The 20,657-nt window shown below is 39.5% G+C and overlaps 2 protein-coding genes across 2 annotated transcripts; one reads left to right on the top strand and one right to left on the bottom strand.

The window, feature by feature from the left end:
• Positions 1-501: 501 nt before the first annotated feature.
• LOC118826540 (peroxiredoxin-6-like) lies at positions 502-13,704 on the bottom strand. Its single transcript, XM_036597531.1, is given in 6 exon segments — positions 502-1,023; positions 2,166-2,312; positions 3,679-3,825; positions 5,364-5,450; positions 5,452-5,521; positions 13,613-13,704. Coding segments are annotated over 6 exon segments (672 nt in total). The 3' UTR covers positions 502-894.
• Positions 13,705-14,966: 1,262 nt separating this feature from the next.
• LOC118826097 (phospholipid phosphatase 6-like) lies at positions 14,967-20,353 on the top strand. The gene is made up of 2 exons (XM_036596985.1): positions 14,967-15,509; positions 19,929-20,353. The coding sequence occupies exons 1-2, from the start codon at positions 15,149-15,151 to the stop codon at positions 20,351-20,353; spliced, it is 786 nt and encodes a 261-aa protein (XP_036452878.1). The 5' UTR covers positions 14,967-15,148.
• The last annotated feature ends 304 nt before the right edge of the window (positions 20,354-20,657 follow it).

Below are 20,657 nucleotides of genomic sequence, written 5' to 3'. Positions count from 1 at the left end.
TTTAGCTCCTGAAGTCCTAACCAATCAGAGAGCATGCTTAGCTATATCTACCCACATACTACGGAGAAAAAGAATTCCTGATTGACCAGCTTTCCACTCTACATTACAAGAATTTAACCCTTTTGTTTCCATCCTAAATTTATCTATGAAACAAGATTACCACAATAATACTTGCAGAGTTTAAATACAAGCATGATTCTGTTGAATGCAAATGAAATTACAGAATTACAGAAAATGCATTTTTAGTTTTCAAAAATCATTAGAAGGCCCTGAGGGTTCCCCTCTGGATATCTGGTGTACATTATGTGGGCGTTTAGTTGCTTCTGATTGGTCCAACTCATCTACCGGCAGTTCACAAGCTCCATGTTAAATTTCCCCTCTTAAAGCTTAGAAAATGTAACACAAACTATTCCTCTTTCAGCCCTGATGTAGAATCAAAGAAGAAGATAGAACAGTGACTGAGGTGGTGAAATACTGAACACAACTTAAAGGAGCCACAACAGCAGCGTACGTGTGTTTATTTCCTGTTTTGGTGGTTTGGTCACAAATAACCTGCCTAAGCCACTGAAAGTCAACAACAACATGGTTTCCCTTAGCAGGAACCTTTTTAGTAGGTCATTCATGATTGACAAGAACTTTGCATGGCTTGACAGTCAAAATTCATGGGTTAGCAAACCAGCTGGTTCAGTTTAGATGAGCTCAGAAACACAGGAGGTTGCTGTAAACTGAACTTAAGGCTAGCACATGCTAAGCCATGAATCCTTTGAAGCTTTGTAGTTTACCCTTTTGTCCTTATGCTTATCCAGGGCATCATCTCAGTTTTCCTCTCTTCTCCGGGTCTTTTGGTCCTCTGGTGGGGGGGGTTGTTAGTTAGCGTGTGCTCTGCTGGAGTGTTCATGGTTGCGGCGTGTAGCGCAGATACTTCTTCCCAGACGGGAGCTCTTTAGTGTACACTCCAGCTGAAAACATACACTTAGCTTCTTCCTCAGGGATAGTAGGTGGTACCATGACACGATCCCCAGGCTTTTTGGACAATAAAGAAAAAGTCTTGTTTAATGTTTTAGTATTTTTGGTTTAGATTAAAGAAACGATTAAGCCCAAAAGATTCCCAGTTCTAGCTGGTTATCATTATGGTACTGAATTCATCTTGAAAGGAATGGTTTGGCACAAACATGTATGTACACAATATTCCAACCAGAACTTGTTTGGTTTCCAATTTTCCCTTCACTGGAGCTTTGAGGCTAATATTGCTAACAAACACTAGAAGTCAATAGTCACCCAAATCCTTTCTGTACATACATCCTCAAAACTCCTCTGAAACCACACCCAGGTCTTTATTAAGATCACAGACACTTGCCGATGTGGTTTAGGACACAGTATAACTTACTGTAAACTAAAAAATGGATAAAACCTTTATGTAGCTGAACGCAGCAAACGGCCAGTTCTGACTCCTCATTTGTGTGCATCATGCAGGCTAGATTACATTACTGATTTCATCTGCTTTCTATTTATAAAACATACGTCTTCAGTTCGATATAATAAATTAAAAAAACAACAGGAATTGTGAGTCAGATTTCAGCAAGTGTGGCCCACAGTTTTCAGCTACACAATGACGTTTTGTTCATTTTTGTAGTTCGCAATAAGTCAAACTGTGTTCTAAACCACACTGAAAAGCCTGTACGACCTTAATCAAGACCTGGATGCAATTCAAGCAGTTTTAGAGAAGTTTTGGGGATGTTCTTATGGAAAAGCTTTGGGTGACTACTGACTTCTAGTGTTTCTTTAGCAACATTAGCCTCGTAGCTCCATCTCTAAACTAAAGATGCAAAATTTGGGCACCAAGAATGCCACAGCTGACTGACTACATCTGGGGTAAGAGGGAAACTGTATACATTTAATTGTTGCCAAACTATTCCTTTAACTGATTGTCAACCCTTAAAGAAGAGCCATGAGATTCAAACACAAATTACAAATTCAGTCCGTGAGAATGGCTATCTAGTTGTAGCAGTAAAGCCACCCACCAAATCTCCTGTGCTGCTGTGGTTGGCAACACTAACAGGTCCCCTCTAGCTTTCAGTTGTGGTTAGTCACTTTTTAGATAGCGGCAAAGCTGTGCTGCTTAGTGGCTTTCAAACGGATGGCCTAATAAAAGTCGTGACTCTCACCTTCCAGTCTACAGGCGTCGCTACCCGTTTCTGCGCTGTTAACTGCAAGGAATCGATCACCCGTAGAATCTCATCAAAGTTGCGGCCCGTTGTAGCCGGGTAGAGGAGCGACAGCTTCAACTTCTTGTCAGGACCGATTATAAACACCTTAAACCACAGGAGAGGGAGGATAATCTCCAGTAGTACAGAGAAATGCTTGTTATTAGTGGAATCAGAGAAGAGAAGTTAGGCCCAGTCCCATTTCTTCTTTTTACCCCTACTCCTTGCTTTCAAGTGTCACCCTAACCCCTTGGAACTGAGTTACAAGGGGTAGTGGTTGAAATCTTGCGCTATGAAATGGGACCCTCAAATAAAAATAATAATAATAATAATAATGGCTTTATTAACAGCTACTAGCGCTGCTCTGTAGGCGACCCAGCCCGTCTTCAGTGACAGCAGAGGAGGGTAAAGTTCAGCTCCTCACTGCTGGGCTTTAGTTAGATTTAGGGCATCATACGCCTTCAAAGAGGGGGACAATTATTTATTATCGCCCACCACTAATTCTTCAGTGATGTGAAGCTGAAGTCAGATATCCACCAGCTTCTTGTTTGAATTTTCCTGTTCCACCTTAAATGGTGCAGCAGTTACATTCTGGCACTTCAGGCTTCAGAACTGCTGGACTATTTAAGGTGGAACAGGAAAATTAGCTAGCTAGCTACCGAGACATTAGCATGCTATTAGCGTTTTTTCTGCTTGTTATGAAGAAAACGGCCATAATACATTAAAACGACATTAAACTAAGAAAATATAATGATTATCATAATATTTTTACCTGATTTTCTCCCCAGTTTAGTCGTCTCCAATTCCACCCGCTAGTTAGGACTCCAGTCACACGATGCCATGAACGCTAGGAGGGTGAAGGCTAACACAGGCTTCCTCCGAGACCTGTGAAGCCAACCACCGCTTCTTTTCGAACTGCCGCTCACGCAACGTCACTGGACAGTCGAACGCGCTCGGAGGAAAGCGCCAACTGCCAGATCTGCTACGTCAGCTAACAGACACCTGCGCTGACTAGCATCGCGCTAATTGATGGGGGAGAAGGAGGGGCCATCCTACCCACCCAGAGAGAGCGAGGCCAATTGTGCTCTCTCGGACTCCCGGCTACGGATGGCTGTAGCATCACCAGGGATTGAGCTCGCGATCTCCTGATGACAGGGCCAACGCTTAGACGGTTGTGCTACTCGGGAGCCCCTATCATAATTTTAAACAGAGAAAATTCTCACATTTGTGGGTTTCTATGGTCGCTCACGCAGCCATCTTGCCGGTTTTTCTTTTTTCTCTGTTTGGAGTCTCTGAAAAGCCTCAGTTTGGAGGGTCATGTAGCCCCAACACTTCGCCCTACCCCTCTATCTCAACAAGAATTGGGACACCCTAACCGTAGATGTGAACGCATAAAACAGATGGCTATGGGCTAAGTGGTAGGGGTGAGGGGTGAAATGGGACTGGGCCATAGAAAGAGTTCAGTCGTACTCACACATCGGGCAGTCAGTGGCATACCACTCTGGTCTTTTTCGTCAGGGTCCAGCATACCCAGCTCCACAGCCAGCTCCCGCTTATCGTCTGCTATGATGGGAAAGGGGAACTCTGTGACAGTTTCGTCATTATTGTAGGCCAGGATGTCCTACAAAACATTAGCGGTTAGCATCCTCGCTAAATCACGGCTAAAAGAGCAGTTTGCCTGGTTAATAATGAATGAAAGCTACCAAGTCAGCTAGCATCAGGTCTGATTCTAGAGGGTCAGTGTCTTGCACAGCTTAGCAGGTTCTCTTCTTTGACCCTTGGATTCAACTCATTAACGTATTAAGCCATTCATAAGATGAGCATAATCACATATACTGAAAAGGTTTAAAGGTTGTGTTAAATTTACATGATTCAAATCTGCACTTTGGCTCAACAGGAATGAAATATGTTTCCAATTGTGTGGAACCGATTTGCACATTTAAATCATGTAAACAACTTTTCAACTTTTTTCAGTGTCCCTGGTAGGGCCAGCCTTAGCTCTAGCATGCTAACTGCTAGCTTAATTTGCTATACGTCAAGGATTTCTGACTCCTGGTAAATCCGGAATTTGTTCCTACAACACCTGAGTCGGGAATTCTTTACACAGGCTTTGATTATGTCTAATATTTTTTTTTATTTCTGTCTATTTTTAGACATATCTTTACTACTGCCTAATATATCGCTGCTGTAAGAACAAAACCTCGTATCTCCATTTTTGTCATTTTTCCGTTTTTGATCTCATTCAAAAGTACCTGTTGCCTTTTACATTGTCTGTAAATTTCATGATGAATGGACCAAAGGAAATGGCCCAAAATTGCTTGGACAAAAAGTCTGGTTCCATTGACTTACATTAAAAGTAAAGTATGTTTTTTCATTCTCCTGTAAAGTTACCATTTTGGAGATACCATTTTGTTCCGACAGCAGTGATATTTAAGTTTATGTTCAATTTATATGTTTTGCTACTTTATCACTGCAATTTCCTATTCAGGATCAATAAAGTTCTATCTATCCATCCATCCATCCATCCAACCAGCTTATCTGTTTCTGGTGTGTTTGGAGCTTGAACAGTACAAAGATAAGGACTGTCTGGAAGTCACTGAGGCCTGGACTGAAAACCACTAATGGGGTTGGACGATCAGAATGGGCCAATGTTGGTCCGGACAAGTAATCGTCAATCGGGCCAATGTATTAGTTTTATTTTGACCATTTTATTTTGATCTATGTTGGACTTTCCTGATGTAAATAATGTGAGCCAGGTAAGCACACCCACACTGTATTTTAATGCTGCTGCTACACCTGAACCAAAATGTTGTAGCATAATGCTCTGCTACATAATCAGTTTCCTCTTAGCTTCCCTGTAGCACTTTATTTGATTTTATGTTATTTAAATAGTTTAAATGTTTAAAATGGCAGTTATGTAAAAGATTACTGTTATTTGACCTTGGCAAACAGAAGGTACTGGTACTAGTGTATTTCCTGTGTTCACTTAGCCCATACAAAGTTAACATCCACTATTTATTTATGTAAAAAAAAGGCTAATTAAAGTTGGCCATCGGCTAATTTGACTGTAAAGAAATCTGAATCAACCATAAATTCGTGATCAGTGCATCTCTAACTGCTACTTTAGAATTTTTGGTCTAAGTATTTCTTAAGGCAAACCTTGCTCCAGCCGTGGTGCTCCTCGATGCTGTCGATGGACAGAGCGATCATCTTCACATTACGCTTAGCGAACTCCGGGCTTAAACGTGGCTGCTCGGCCCAGCTCTGTGGTGCAGACCGGGGTGTAGTCCCGGGGGTGTGAGAATAGGATGCCCCATCTATGGGAAAGAAAGATTAGAAAGGCCTTAACAGATCAATGCAGTGCGCTTTTAAAAGTGGTCTGTTAAATTCTCAATTTAAGGAGGAACGTGAAGCTAAATTCATAGGTTTGCAAGCTAAATTTGGGATTCACCAGGCGATGGAGGAGAGAGAAAGTGAACTGGGATTGGGACAAACCGCTGTGAATATGATGTATGTAAAACAACATTATGAAAAATTTGCCTGTGATTACTGGAGATGTATGTTTTATTCTCTATGCACAGAGCTGGACTAAGCGGAAGGCCTTACCTTAACAAGTTGTCTGCAGGAAACGAAGTTAAATGAAATGCGTTTTAATGCCACTTCAAATATCACAACATATACAACAATATAAAGAAATGATTGTCTAGCTGAGCTAAGGGTCTCCATCCCTGGTCCTGGAGAACTACCTTCCTGCAGAGCCTGGTTCCATCCACACTTTGCCACACCTGCTCCAGCTAATCAGTGTCTTCCCAAGTCCCTGATTGGCAGATGTATGAGTTGAGTAAGGGGGGCGGCTTATTGGATACAGGTTGGAACTGAACTCTGCAGGAAGGTAATTCTCCAGGAGCAGGGTCACAAATTGGTCCACAAATGCCACAGCCATCCAGTGGGTGGATCTCACAGTGGGTGGGATGGTCCTCCCTCTACCCCCATCACTCAGTATGATACTCGCTAACACAGGCGTCTGTTAGCTGACATAACAGAATTAGTAAGACTTCACATGATCCAAAGCTCATACTAGCCTTCTAACCCTCCTAGCGCTCGTAGCATCGTGTGATTGGGGAAGACCCAGCTAGAGGGTAGAACTGGACTAAACTGGGGAGAAAACTTAAGAAAAAAAGCTCACTGTGATGCACTTTATTTTGACAATGATAAATATTAATTGTATTACTGTATTGTCTGCCTCCTTAAAATCTCAGGCTTATTACACACTGAGGCATATTCTTCAGTAATTACAGGGACTTTAATGCAAACTGGTTGAGCTATTCTTAGGTTATAGAAGTGTGTAATAAAACTTTGTTCCCTGCCCGTTTAAGGGGTTAACTGTCAATTTGCTCAGTTTATGTCACTCTAAATTGTCTAATTTGGCTACTTAGCTACCTTGCTTGATATGAAACAATATTTATACAGAATCATTAGTAGAATCAAGCAAAGCTTATCTGTGCTGTTGGAAGAAAACCTTGTACCTCCATTTTTGTCGTTTTCTCAGTTTTTGACATGATTTGAAAATGCCTGTTGCTCTTTACATTGTGTGTAAACTTCATAAAGAAGGGACCAGAAGAAACGGCCCAAAATGATTTGGAAAAAATTCTGGTTCCATTGACTTACATTCAAAGTAAAGCATGTTTTTTCCTTCTCCTGTAAAGTTACCATTTTGAAGATACGAGGTTTTCTTCTGACAACAGCGATATACTTATCACTGTTAATAAGCAAAAACACTTGCTCAGGAAGCTAATATAAGTGCTAACAGCATTAGCTTCTTAACTAGCGAACTCTTTATAAAATAGTAATTTACCATTCCAGGTCAAGTTCTGGTGCACATTACCGGTCATATAATAGTGCTTGGTGACTTCATTCTCACCTCAACGTCAAGGATTTGATAAATTATCATTGGCTTTAGCTGCAGTGTTACCAAAGACACGAGGAGAACACTCGAGTACCATTAGGTCCTATTGGGACCATACTTCAGCAGGTACCAAAAACCATCAAACTGGAACTTTCAGTCCTGAACTGATGGCCAATGGAAAAGGCACAGTTCCACTTTTCTGGTGGCAAAGGTTCCTGACCTTTGGCAGTGGAAAAACACCCTTTGTTGACACTTTTTAATGTACACCTACCTTGTACCCACATTAACCCTTCAAATCCCAGGCTTATTACATACTAAGGCTTATTATTCTACATGCAAACTACCTGAGGTATTTTTAGGTTATAAGACTGTGTAATAAAACTTTGGGCCTGCTGGTGGGTCCTGGCCTTTTAAGTATAAAATTTCTTGATGAATGGACCGATGGAAATGGTCCAGAGTTATTTAGAATAAAATCTTGTACATTTTAACATTTACTGTTTTGGAGATATTAGATCTGTGATGATTTGCTGACTCTTCTTTCACTGACTGCATGGTTTCACACTTGATGTTCACGGTCTCTGAGGTCCTCATGAATTCTGCCACTCAAACTGCATTTCAAAGCTCAGGTTTATGCATATGGAGAGCAAAATATATATATATATATATATATATATATATATATATATTCCAAACTTATTGATCAAATATCTTGCTGCAGTGTATGGCCTTTTAAGGGGTTAATTAGAACTTAAAATGGCCTGATTCTTACTGAAGGCCTTTCATTTAGAAAATGGTGTTTTCAGAAAATACAAAAAAATAAGGTGTCTAAGGATCTGCAGACAGCCTGATTAACAGAGACTCTGTCTTTGTCTGTCCAGTAACATTGTTGGACATTCAAATGTTGTATTTGAATACCCCTGAACATTCCCAGTTGTTTACTTGCCCAGCATTATTACCACAAGAGCCTGTTAACCAAATTTTCTGACGTGAGCAACAGCAAATAAGAACAATGAACAAATCCGTTTTACAATGCAAACATTTTCAGTAACCCTAGAAGTACAGCAACATTAAAATACACATGCTGGAGTCTTTCAGGTACAGTTTTATGCAAAAGTTTGGGTAATTTTAGTCAAATTATATGTTCTCTCGATTCTCTAAGTGAAAATACATGAACACATTCTCTACAGAGAACACACTGAAATACACATTTAATATATAATCATACAAATATACTCAAAATATACATTTACATATGCATACTGCCATTTTTAGTGCATGATTTCTATTTATTTTACAAATTTAACAAACTAAGAAAAATGAAGCATAAAATACAGAAAAATAAAATATGTTATAATCATACAGGCCACATTTAATGCTATTTTTTTTCCTCAATATTTGCCTATCCAACTTATCAATACATTACTATTAATATGTAATAAAGTATATTATTTTATCATTTAAAACTTTTTGGTGTACCCAAAAGTATAAAATATTAAGTAAAACATCTTAAAACACCACCGCGACCCGGAAGGATAAGCGGTTTAGATGATGGATGGATGGATGGATCTTAAAACACCTTCTGTTGTCTGACTTCTGGTATTTCACACTGTATGAGCTATCAGTGCATAAAATAACAATTATTAATATGACAAGTCATTCCACACTTTTCAACACATTGCCGTATAAACAGGAAAAAATATTATGATTTTTGATCTGTAAGCAGAACTGAATGACTGCTGTGGTTTTGAAGGGAAAGTCCCGATCTTACAACCTTACAATGCTTTCGCTGCAGTGCGGCGCTGAGGAAACTGAGCTCTTTAAAATAAACGTCTTTAGAGTGATGCCGTCTCGGAACCTCTTTAACTGTGTTTGTAACTGAGATATGTGAGCATGAAGAACCTTTTCAAAGAGCCTCCACACCCTTAAAAAGGGTTCTTCATTGAAGTCAATGGTTATATCCGGAACCATCATAACTCAAAGAACCATCTGAATGCTTAAATTAATCTTTGCATAGTAAAATGCTTCTTCTCTATGACTAAAGCTGTATATGGTTTTACAAAATGGTTCTCTATACCAGCAAAGAAAGTTCTGCTAGTATTATGTCATAGAAAATGTTTTGGTACTATATAGAACGTGTTTTCTTCGTCTATGCCAAGAACTTTTGAGAAACCTTTATTTTTCTGAATGTAAAACATAACTATTCTAAGTGATCACAAGCTTTTCCATAACTGTATCACGACGAATTTTTTTTCACAATTAAAGCTGGTTTTCATGGATAAAGGATGTGATTTATTGTACTTTTATCATCGTGTTGGAAATGCTATGCTTCAAAAAGCCTTTTTAAGTATAAAATTTCTTGATGAGTGGACCGATAGAAATGGTCCAAAGTTTTTTAGAATAAAATCTTGCTACAGTAACTTCCAATAAAGGTTATTAACATTTACTGTTTTGGAGATATTAAGATCTGTGATGATTTGCTGACTCTTCTTTCACTGACTGCATGGTTTCAAACTTGATGTTCATGGTCTCTGAGGTCCTCAATAATTCTGCCACTCAAACTGCATGTCAAAGGTTTACCCAAAAATTAAAAAAAAAAAATTATATTATATATAAATATATAATATTTTAAATTTATATTATATATAAAATTATTATTTTATATATATATATATATATATATATATATATATATATATATTACAAACTTATTGATCAAATATATTTCTGCAGTGTATGAAAATGGGCAAAAATGTATTTATTAAATATATTTTTTAAATGAATTAATGCATTTTAAATGTTTTTTTTTATTTCAAATATATTTTTGCAATGTATGAAAATGACCAAGAATGTGTTATATTTTAAAATGCATTTATTTGTATTTGTTATTTTATATATATATTATTTATCATTTGTAATGATAAAAAAAGAAAAAAAATAGAAATTATATATATATATATATATATATATATTTTCTTTTAATTGTATGTAGTTTAAACAAAGTTTACAGATAGAACTAAATATACATGAGCTGAATGAACAGTATTGACATCTGTGTTTTGCATTGTATTTTGCATTAACCATGTACAGATGTATTAAGACACACAATGAGTTTCAAAGATACTGGAATACAAATACATTTCTAAAGATATTCTAAACACTAAAGTGCAGTAGACAGTATTCTGGCTATTGTCACATATTTTCAAAGGTATTTGATAATTAAATTTACATACATTTATTTTTCTATGGTACATTTCTGTATGTAATATTTCTCCATACATCTTAAAATAGATGCACTTTGAAATATATTTGGTTAATATGGCAATATATTCTGAAATACATTTTAATGTTTGGAGTGTATTTTTGTTTGGACTGCAACACATTTGAAATGTCTTTCATATATATATATAAATATTTATGCCCACTTTCCAATCTCTCTTTATCCTCTACAATTATACAGTGTGTTTCTGTACCTTTAACCTGATTTCTCAAAATTCCTGCATGGTTAAATGGTTAAGAAGTGCTTTTACATTTGTATTCAATATTTTAACTATTTATAGCAACAATGAGAAGAATTTCATGGATAAATAATACACTGTAATCTATTTATAGGACTCAGAGTGGTTTGGTGTGAAATGCTTTGTTCTAGAGAAACTTGCAGAGTCAGAGTTGTTCACAGTGGTGGTGATAGGAACCAGACGTCCACCTCTAAAAGCTCCCTCACAGTAAGTTATTACATGAAATGGTTATGAATTCACTGCCTGATATCTGAGACACTGTTTTACAATCGTTTCAAGAAGGTTTTTGCCTAAAACAGATATTTTTTAAATCCATAAGATGCTGTTACTGGTCTATAAATCCCTCAATGGTGTAGGGCCAGTGTATGTATCTGATCTGCTGCAGCGATATGAGCTAGTCAGTCAGTCCTGCCGAAGGGGAAGACTAAACATGGAGAAGCAGCGTTTCGATACTGTGCTACTCTTATATGGACCCAGTTGACAGACAGCATTAGAAGAGCCCCGACACTGGACACTAAATCCAGGCTCAAAACGCAGCTTTCAGCTCAGTTTAAACACTGTTAGCGTTTCTAGCCCCTTTTCCTCTGTAACAGCACTTTAATATGCTAATGTAATTTCTTATCTGATTTTTAATTAACCTAATTATTTTATTTATTTGATAATGATTCTTCTCTTTTGAAATCTATTGTTTTAATAATGTTTTTAATTTCTTTTCTCCTTCATTTTATGTTTTTCTATTCTCCTTCACTTTTTTCTCATTTGTAAAGCACTATGAATGACAGCCGTGTATGAAAGGTGCTACATAAATAAACTACAAATACGTTTTAAACCACGTGTATGTTCACTGGTGGGTTTTGATAGTAAATAAAATGTCTATATTTGTGTTGTAGTCATTGTGACCCCTGGTTCCTATCAGCACCACTGTAAAGAGATCTGAGTCTTAAGTTTCTCTACAACGAACCATTTCACACCAAACCACTCTACCACAGTACCATTTACCCATGAATGCCCCACTGGAAATACTGATTAAAACATCTAAAAGGACTTTTTATTATCCAGCTTAGAACAATTATATCTGCACTATTGAGTTGTTTCTGCAGCTATAATAACCAAAAATAGAAATATGAAAAGTGATTCCAAACCTTTGAATACAAGCGTACGTAAATGAGCTCTGTTCTGATTGGCTGCCCTGCCTTGTTCCTCATTCAAAAGCGGTCCAGGCTGAAACAGGCTTAAAACAGGCTGTTCTTGACCATATATGGACTGGAGAGTGAACAGTTCAGAAACTTTAACAGTGTTTACATACTACATTAAAATCTCTAAAAAAAAGTTCATTTTTAATATGGGCTTTTTTAAAGGACCCATATCTTCATTTTTTCCTTACATTTAATTTTTCCTCACATTTAATTTTCTTCTCCTCTGAGGCCTTTTTGTACCATAATTCATTTCTACAAGACTATTTCCACTTTTTTAACTGGCTGTTTTTGTTACTGTGCCTGTGAGACTGATATATGTAAATGAGCTCTGTTCTGATTGGCTGTCCTGTATTGAGCCTCATTCAAAAATCAGTTTGAGCTAAAACACCCCATATAACTTCAGTATGAATGGGCGGGGCTAAGATGCTGTAGGCTGGATAGGTGGATGGATGTAAGTATGCTGTGTTTTTGTGACATCACAAAAACAAGGACTTTTAAGCAAGCTGCTTCTTTCAGTTTAGTTTCTGCGTTTGAGCTGAGGAGTGAAACGTATCATTTAAAAACCTTAACAGTATGTACTACATCAAACTCAGATGTCAGAAAAAAACCATAATATGGACCCTTTAAATGTGGGCTGTGTGGGCCAGTAAGTCAACACTACACGCAGGATTAGTCACGCTGAGAGGCCTGAACTAAGCTTATATCACAGCAGACGTGAAATCCACTCATCATCATTATTCTCCCTGCTCAGCAGGTTTATGTAGCCCAGCAACACAAACAGCAGAGTCTGGATTTCCTCCGTGACCTCATGACCCAGATCGTTAGAAATCACAACGCAGCAGAAACAGCTTCAAAGAACCATCCAGAGTCCAGACACGTGTTGAGTATGAGCTCAGAACATTCACAGAGAGGAACGTGAGCTTCAGAAAAGAGAGAAAAGCTGTGAAAGACTTATTATGTCTGACCCTCTAAACACGTCTGAGTAGCAGGCAGAAAGACAGACAGACAGACAGACAGACAGATAGATAGATAGATAGACTGACAGACAGAGAGAGATAGATAGATAGATAGATAGATAGATAGATAGATAGATAGATAGACAGACAGATAGATAGATAGACTGACAGAGAGAGACAGATAGATCGACAGACAGATAGATAGATAGATAGATAGATAGACAGACAGACAAATGGGCAGACAGACAAATAGGCAGAAAAACAGACAGACACACAGATAGACTGAAAAACAGAGAGACATATAGACGGAGGGACGGGTGGACAGATGGATGGGAGGATAGATAGACTGATACATATATACACAGATAGATAGATAGATAGATAGATAGATAGATAGATAGACAGGGGAACGGGCGGACAGATAGATTGATACATACATAGATAGATGGATGGACAGACAGACACAGAAAGACAGACAGTCAGACAGACAGGTCTGTATAAGCCCATGCAGCATTTCCTGGGTGCTGGTTATGAGGAGATAAGTTAAACTGAACGGGGTTAAATTTGCATTGCGCCAAAGCAGCGAGAGCAGCTGAGCTGCAGGAAGCGAAGAGCCAACAAACCGACTCACACATTTACCCAGTGAACTTCAGCTCTCACGGTCATTTAAAGGTTTCTGACTCATCACGCGGAGATGCGCGAGGAGAGAGAGAGAGAGCGAGAGGCCACCGCAGACCACCGCGGACCCCGAGAGGCGCGCTGTGAAGGAGCCGCAGAGCGGGTCCGGACGGCGGACTGGACTCGGACTCTCACTCAGAGTAAAGCAGCTACTCACGACTCTCCCAGGAACTCGTGCAGTCTGATGGGGCCGATGGTCGTCTCGGCCTCGAAGTCGGGAACCACATCTCCCAGCAGTAAGCCCGGCATGGCGCTCTGCACGCGCTGGGGCCGCGCGCAGCAGCTCTTCATTGGCGCGTCACGCCCCTGACGTGGAGGATGCGCGGTCCAATCAAAACAGTGGCGTCCGAATTACAACAAAGAGAGAAATAGAATGTAGTAGAGTAATAATAATAATAATAATAATAATAATAATAATAATAATGCTTAACTTCATTGTTATTATTATTGTTATTATTATTATTATTATTATAGGCAGACAGACAGACAGACTGATAGACAGACAGACAGACAGACTGATAGACAGACAGATAGATAGACAGACAGATTGCAGCTTATTTTGTTGCTGGTCCAGATTTGGATTGTACACTGTGTCCGAAAGACACTAATTAACACTAATTAATTACAGGTGTTCAAACGCACACACAGCTTGTATAATCTCCATAGAAAGGCAGTGACCAATAGAACGCGATGCTCTGGAGCAGCTGCACATGAGCCTAAGGTCACCACGCTCAATGCCAAGAGTCAGCTAGAGGGGTATAAAGGCCCCCAGCACTGGGCTGTGGAGCAGTGGAGCTGCGTTCACTGGAGTGATGGAGCTCCATCCAATACCTCTGAGATGAGTTGGAATGTCCAGAACTGATCATCCAACATCAGTACCTGACCTCACTAATGCTCTTCTAGATGCAATCAAATCCTCATAGCAATGTTCCAGCACGTGGCATTGGGCATAGTAACCTCAGGCTCATGTGCAGCTGCTCTGGAGCATCATCTATTGGTCAAAGCCTCTCTCCACTGAAACTGTATGATATAAAGCTTTCTCTCTTATGAAAAACTGTACTAGTGTGTACACAGTTGAACCTTCAGCGTGGTTTGATGTGAAATGCTCAGTTCACAGTGACGGTAACAGGAACCATCACTGAAGTTAATGCTGCTAAAAGCTACCCCCCCAAAAACATGGAAATTCCCCCCCTGGTTCCCATCACTACCACTGTAAAGAAATCTGAGTCAGTAAGTTTCTCTACAATGAACAATTTCACAACAAACCACTCTGAATGCCTTTGTTTACATTTCAACCACTGAAATATTCAGAAATTTGGAAAAATCAGTGGAGTTTCCCTTTAGAGTGGCAGAATTCACTAATCAGAATGAGTGTCTGGATACATCTGGACTCATAGTGTATCTGTCTCTCTCTCCTCTGACTGAAGCCCAGCTCACTGCAATGCTAAAGTTCAGTGCAACTTTTTAGAGCTCGTGTGTCCATTTAGGTGCCCTGATCACGTGACTGAAACCAGTCACCTCCATTCTCTTCATCTGAGCAGCACTACTTTCCTGACCGGTGTGGAGGGGATGGCGCAGGCCAGAAAGTTACCATAGCGCGTCAAAGGTCTTTTGTGTTTGTGTTTTGAAGCAGGATTACCCCAAACCCTCTGGACACTTCGCTCTCGGTCTCGCTTTGCCTCCACCGTCCCTCATGCCGTCTCCTGGAGCCAGACGGAGCAGCTGGGCGAACGGCAGCAGGTGTGAGCCGGGCTCCTCCTCGCGCAGGCGGGCCTCCAGCTGCTCGTGTCCGGCCGGTGGAGCTCTGAGCTCCCGGCGCCTCAGTCAGCCCTTCGCCGCCGTGGCGCTGCGCTCTCTGATGGCTGTGGATCTGTGGCTGTCCCGCCGCCTGGGGGTCTGCGCCGCGGAGGACTCGCTGCTGGGGGGCATCCGGCCGCTGGTGAAGCTGCTGGAGCTCTCAGCTCACCGGACACCGTGGGTCAGCAGCGCCGTGTACCTGTTACTGACCAGCCGGACAGCCGAGGAGCAGGAGCTCATCATCAACCTGCTGATGGGTAAGACTGGTCCCATTCCCACTGTACAGGACAAACTGAGGACATCATATGTCTGTCTATCTGTCTATCTATCTATCTATCTATCTATCTATCTATCTATCTGTCTATCTATCTATGTTTTTGTCTGTGTGTCCATACATCCGTCTGTCTGTCCATCTATCAATCTGTCTATATGTCTGTCTATCCGTCTGCCCATCTATCCATCCATCCATCCATCCATCCATCCAACCTTCTATCTAGAATCTATCTATCTGTATGTTGTTCATCTGTCTGTCTGTCCATCTATCAGTCTGTCCACCCGTCCATCTATCCGTCCATCCGTCTATCTCTCTATGTATTTATCAATCTATGTCTCTCCATCCGTCCGCCCATCTATCTATCTATCTATCTATCTATCTATCTATCTATCTATCTATCAGTCTGTCTTACTTATATACAGTTTCAATGGATTTGGACTTTTCTGAGAATTTCAAAGCATATTATTTCTCATTATACTTAAATATATCTGGGAAGAGAAGCTTTTTTTTTGTTTTGACCTTCTGTCTCTCTCTCTCTCTCTCTCTCTCTCTCTCTCTCTCTCTGATGTATTGTCTGGTTACAGTACATTTCCCTGAGTGTTTCTAGACATCAGTAATCATTTAGAACAAAGGTCTGAAATATGTAATGCTTTGCAAGTCAAATGTAAGCAGCGTTGGTTGGTGTGCTGATGTACAGTAGACAATGCCGGTTGTCTTTGCACACAGTGAGGCAGTTTTGCATATATGAGTTGTACCCAGTCCAGGAATACACTACTCAGTGAATGAAGCTCCTCAGTTAAGAACCCTTTCAAGCCTAGACTTTGACATGAACTGTTTCCATTAAACTGTCCAAGAGTGCCTTTGGCCATTACCAGCAATATTTAGATAACTTCAGCTGTGGACTTGTGGCCGGTGGCCAGTGTCCATTTTTATCACAGCACCGTGCGTGCGCAGCCCCAGGCAGCTGCAGGGAGAACAGAGGACACGGCAATGGAAAAAATGCCTCCTCTGCTCACCCCAAAATACACAGTCACCTTTGGGAATTGTAGAGTCACTACTCTGGGAAGAGTCAGTGTCAGACTCCTAAAAATGCCTCCAGATTTCATTACTGTACCTTTTGGAATATGATACTATAATCAGTGTTAACTCTTGCAGTCTTTTGTTATAATTGCCTTATTGAGTTATTAATATTGTTATTATCACCTAGTTAATTACATAGTTAGTTACAGAATGAATTGTATTTAAATTTGCTTTATATTCTGTATCAGCAGGTTTGAATCTTCTTATTTTCCCATTTGTTTCTTTATAAAAAAAATGGCATAAACTTGGCAAAAATGTCAATTGGTACCAATGCTGATGCTTTGGTACCAATTTAAAATAAGACTGCCTTTATAAAGCGTGTATGAATGGTTTGAACTTAGGTTGTCAATGGTTATTAGTTAGGTATAAACCCTTAGACAGTTAGACATAAACACTTTAAAAATGAAAGAGGGTTCACTTTTAGGCATTCAGCAGGTCATTGTTGCCATTTTTATGTAGGGCAGGTGGGGCACAGCCTAACTCATTTTGTTTTTTTGTTGAATAACTTTAAAAATATTTAAGCTGGAGTAATTATATTTTTATACAAGCAACATATGCATCTCTGCTATAAATGAACATTTAAACATTGTTTCTAATGCCTACCGTTCATGTACAATTCCACCGAAAATGACGGGAAGTGCAGTGTTACAATAACTGTAACAGACAGAGGGTTCGTTGTAACACCTGATAGAAAAGTCTGATGAATTAGTGCAAAGTTAATTCAATATAATTCTATGTTGTAAGAAACAAATATATTTTCCAACCAAACTGCAGTATATCGCTGTTGTCGGAAGAAAACCTCGTATCTCCAAAATCGTAACTTTACAGGAGAAGGAAGAGACATGCTTTACTTTTAATGTAAGTCAAAGGAACCAGATTTTTTTCAGAGTAATTTTGGGTCGTTTCTTTTGGTCCATTTATCATGAAATTTACACACAATGTAAAGGACAACAGGCATTTTCAAAATGTGCCAAAAACTGAAAAACAACAAAAAATGGAGATACAGGGTTTTATCTATAACACAGACAGACATATCAATTGATAGATACACACACATCAAATTTTATATGAACACTGACATGAGACTGTGTGTCAAATAATGACAGTTTATTTTTGTCCAGTGTGGGAAAATAAAAAACATCACACATCAGTAAAATATGGAACACTGTTTCTGAATAACTACAGGTTTACCAGCTGTTACTGTCAATTTCATTAATATAATTATGTAAAAACAAAATACTGACATCTGAAAGATACTAATAAAGTAGAAGTAAATCCCTCTTTTCAGATGTTTTTTTTTCTTTTACATCTTAAAATCTGTGTAAACATATGAAACAAAAAGAGAAAATGTACTTTATTTGTCTTTGTTTACTAAAGTTAGCTTAGTTGTAACACCATGTTGTTACTAACCCCGCAGTACGGAGGCTGTACTTAAGCCTAGCTGGCACTTGCTTTGAGTTTGTCACATTTCAAAATGATGGTGTGTTGTCGGCAACAAGATGATGATTAAATAATGTAAGGCTGGGTTTTGTGATTTACACAAACAGCTCAGTATCAGAAAAAAACGTGCATTGAAAAAAATGACTTACATGCCCTGAAAACAGTCTTTGGCACAGATCTCTTTGAAACGCTGACGAATCACTCTGAGTTTTTGCGTCAGACCGTGAGTAGGAGATGTGGTAATGTGGCCAGAAGCACGAGCTGCTTGACCTTCTATAACAATGTAAAAAGTCTGTGTTAGTTCATTGTTCCCCACACTGCCCTATGAACTGCTTATTAATGATTTTAAGGTCTTTAAGGCCTAATTAATAACCATTAATAAACTCAGTTTAAACCATTCGTGAATGCTTTATAAGGCTAGTCTTATTTTAAAGTGGTACCAATGCTTTTATATTTCAACAAAACAAGACGGTAATTTTCAACACTTTAAAATTATAGTAAAATATCTCCTCTTCTACTTAGAAACACAAATATGATATGAAAAGATAATCAGAATCTGCATTTACAGAATTTCTCCAAGTGAGCTACAAGTGGGAAATAATCAGTATAAAGTGTTTCATTGTAAAAAAAAAAAATAGCTATCATATTAGCCTGCTAGCTACTTAGCTAAGCAGTTACATTTATCTCTCTGATTTGATGTATCTCATTTTATGTAAGTTGATATGCTGTATAATAAACTTGCCTTGGCTTGAAATGTAATCTTTTTTCTTTTTTTTGGAGTGGTTAAATGCAAGTGTTCTTATATTCAGTGCTGAAATTGAATATATATACATTTTTATTTAAGTGTTATAAGAGCTAAATGGTACCCCAGTTGTGGAATCACCTACCTAAAAGCTATAGCTACCTCACAGACTGATCTACAACACGCAGTATTTCAGAAATATTGCATTTTATCCATTTTTTATGAACAAAACATGACAGAAACGGCCATCCTGGTCAGCAGACTATGAGGCTAACAGGCTAAAAGGCTTCTTCAGAAATATTCAGTAGGCTAACAGGTTTCATGCATTAGTTGGCCATGTTTTAGCTACAGCTGTCATGAAATGTCTACATGTGCCTCTGTTAGCATGGTGCTAACAGAACAGAAACGCTTTAGCAGCTCTAGCGTTATGCTAGTGGTGTTAATTAAATGAAGAGAAGCTACTTAGGAAGTGAAATAATCACATTAAATGTGACTATGTAATGCAATGTGTGACTGTATGCCAGCTCAGAAATGACAGTATGACCAAGCACAATATAAAGATGCATAACATAGCAGTTTACAAGCTAGGTACCCAGATAACAGGCAATTCTGGGCCAATTCTGGCTTTCATCATATATGACCCGTGTAGGTGTTAAGCATGGAGGACTGAATAGGGACAGATATCTATGTTTGTGGGCCAATTCTGGCATGATTGGTGTGAACCAACGATGAAGTCAGGCCAGACTTGGGCCAGATTGGTACTGTTCGCCTTGCAGTGTGTGGGCCAGATCTGGTCAGTGGACTCAGCTGTATACAAGGGCCAGACAAATTTAGCTAACTCACCTACCACAAACAGTAAAGAACATAAAACGGTCTCCCAACTGTCTCTCTTTTACATGTTTATATATAGCCAGTGAGGAAGAAGTGTTTGAAACACTGCTGAAAATAGCCTCCACAATAGCCAGTGCCCAAATACACATTCACTGTGTACTAATGCACTACGCATGGAACGAGTAAGAGAACTGAGACACAGCCCACTTTCATCTTTCTGGGTTACAGAGTGAGTTTCTATTAGCAAACAATATCTGAATGTATGAACTTATCCAAACCCTTTCTCTCTCTCTCTTTCTCTCTTTCTAGCATTATTACTAGACCACATCCTGGTAAGAGTCGTGAAGGCTTTCATCCGTTATCACAGCTCAGAGATGTTTGCTACCCTCCCTCCTCATCCTCGCTACTCCTTCCCATCAGGCCACGCTACACGGGCCGCCATGTGTGCCTGTTTCCTGCACGCTCGCCTGCTGCTGGACGCTCCTGTGCGTGCTCTGCTGCTGGTCTGGGCGGCTCTGATGGGTCTCTCTCAGGTCCTGCTCGGGCAGCACAACGTCAGCGGGGTGACCCTGGCCCTGGCCATGGGCTACTGCCAGTACAGGCTGGTGGAAAGGTGCTGGGTGCCCATCGACTGGCTGCAGGACATCGTGCTGACCGTGCTGGGGAGCAGCCAGGTGACTCTGAAAGACTCAGAAACTGAGACGATGATGAGGCAGGTCACTCCGAATGACTGAGGAACTGAGACTTTGAATCAAATCAGCATGTCATGCACTGTTAGTTACTGTCACCACGCACAACATATTGATATATGATTTTGAAGTGAATTTAGGCTTCTTAGCACATATATTATATGGTATTAGGAGACTGAAGTTTGTCATATTTATGGATATGTGAGCCCTAAAGCAAAACAGTGCCTTCACTTTAAGTGTGTCCTCACTGGCACTATAGTACTAGAAGATCCCAAATGTCGAAATCCCAAAAAATGTTGGACTTTTCTTTTTGAATCACTGCTCCCGACACTTTTATGAACAGAACAAA

Source organism: Colossoma macropomum, unplaced genomic scaffold, assembly GCF_904425465.1.
Source record: "Colossoma macropomum unplaced genomic scaffold, Colossoma_macropomum, whole genome shotgun sequence".
NCBI lineage: Eukaryota > Metazoa > Chordata > Actinopteri > Characiformes > Serrasalmidae > Colossoma > Colossoma macropomum.
The sequence above is the reverse complement of the archived record's forward strand: the minus strand, read 5'-3'. Positions and strand labels throughout refer to the sequence as shown.

Excerpts from the sequence above, each read along its gene's own strand:
- LOC118826097 (XM_036596985.1), top strand. The coding sequence starts at position 15,149 with ATGCCGTCTCCTGGAGCCAGACGGAGCAGCTGGGCGAACGGCAGCAGG. Across the intron at positions 15,510-19,928 it reads CATCATCAACCTGCTGATGG|CATTATTACTAGACCACATC; the intron begins GTAAGACTGGTC and ends CTCTCTTTCTAG.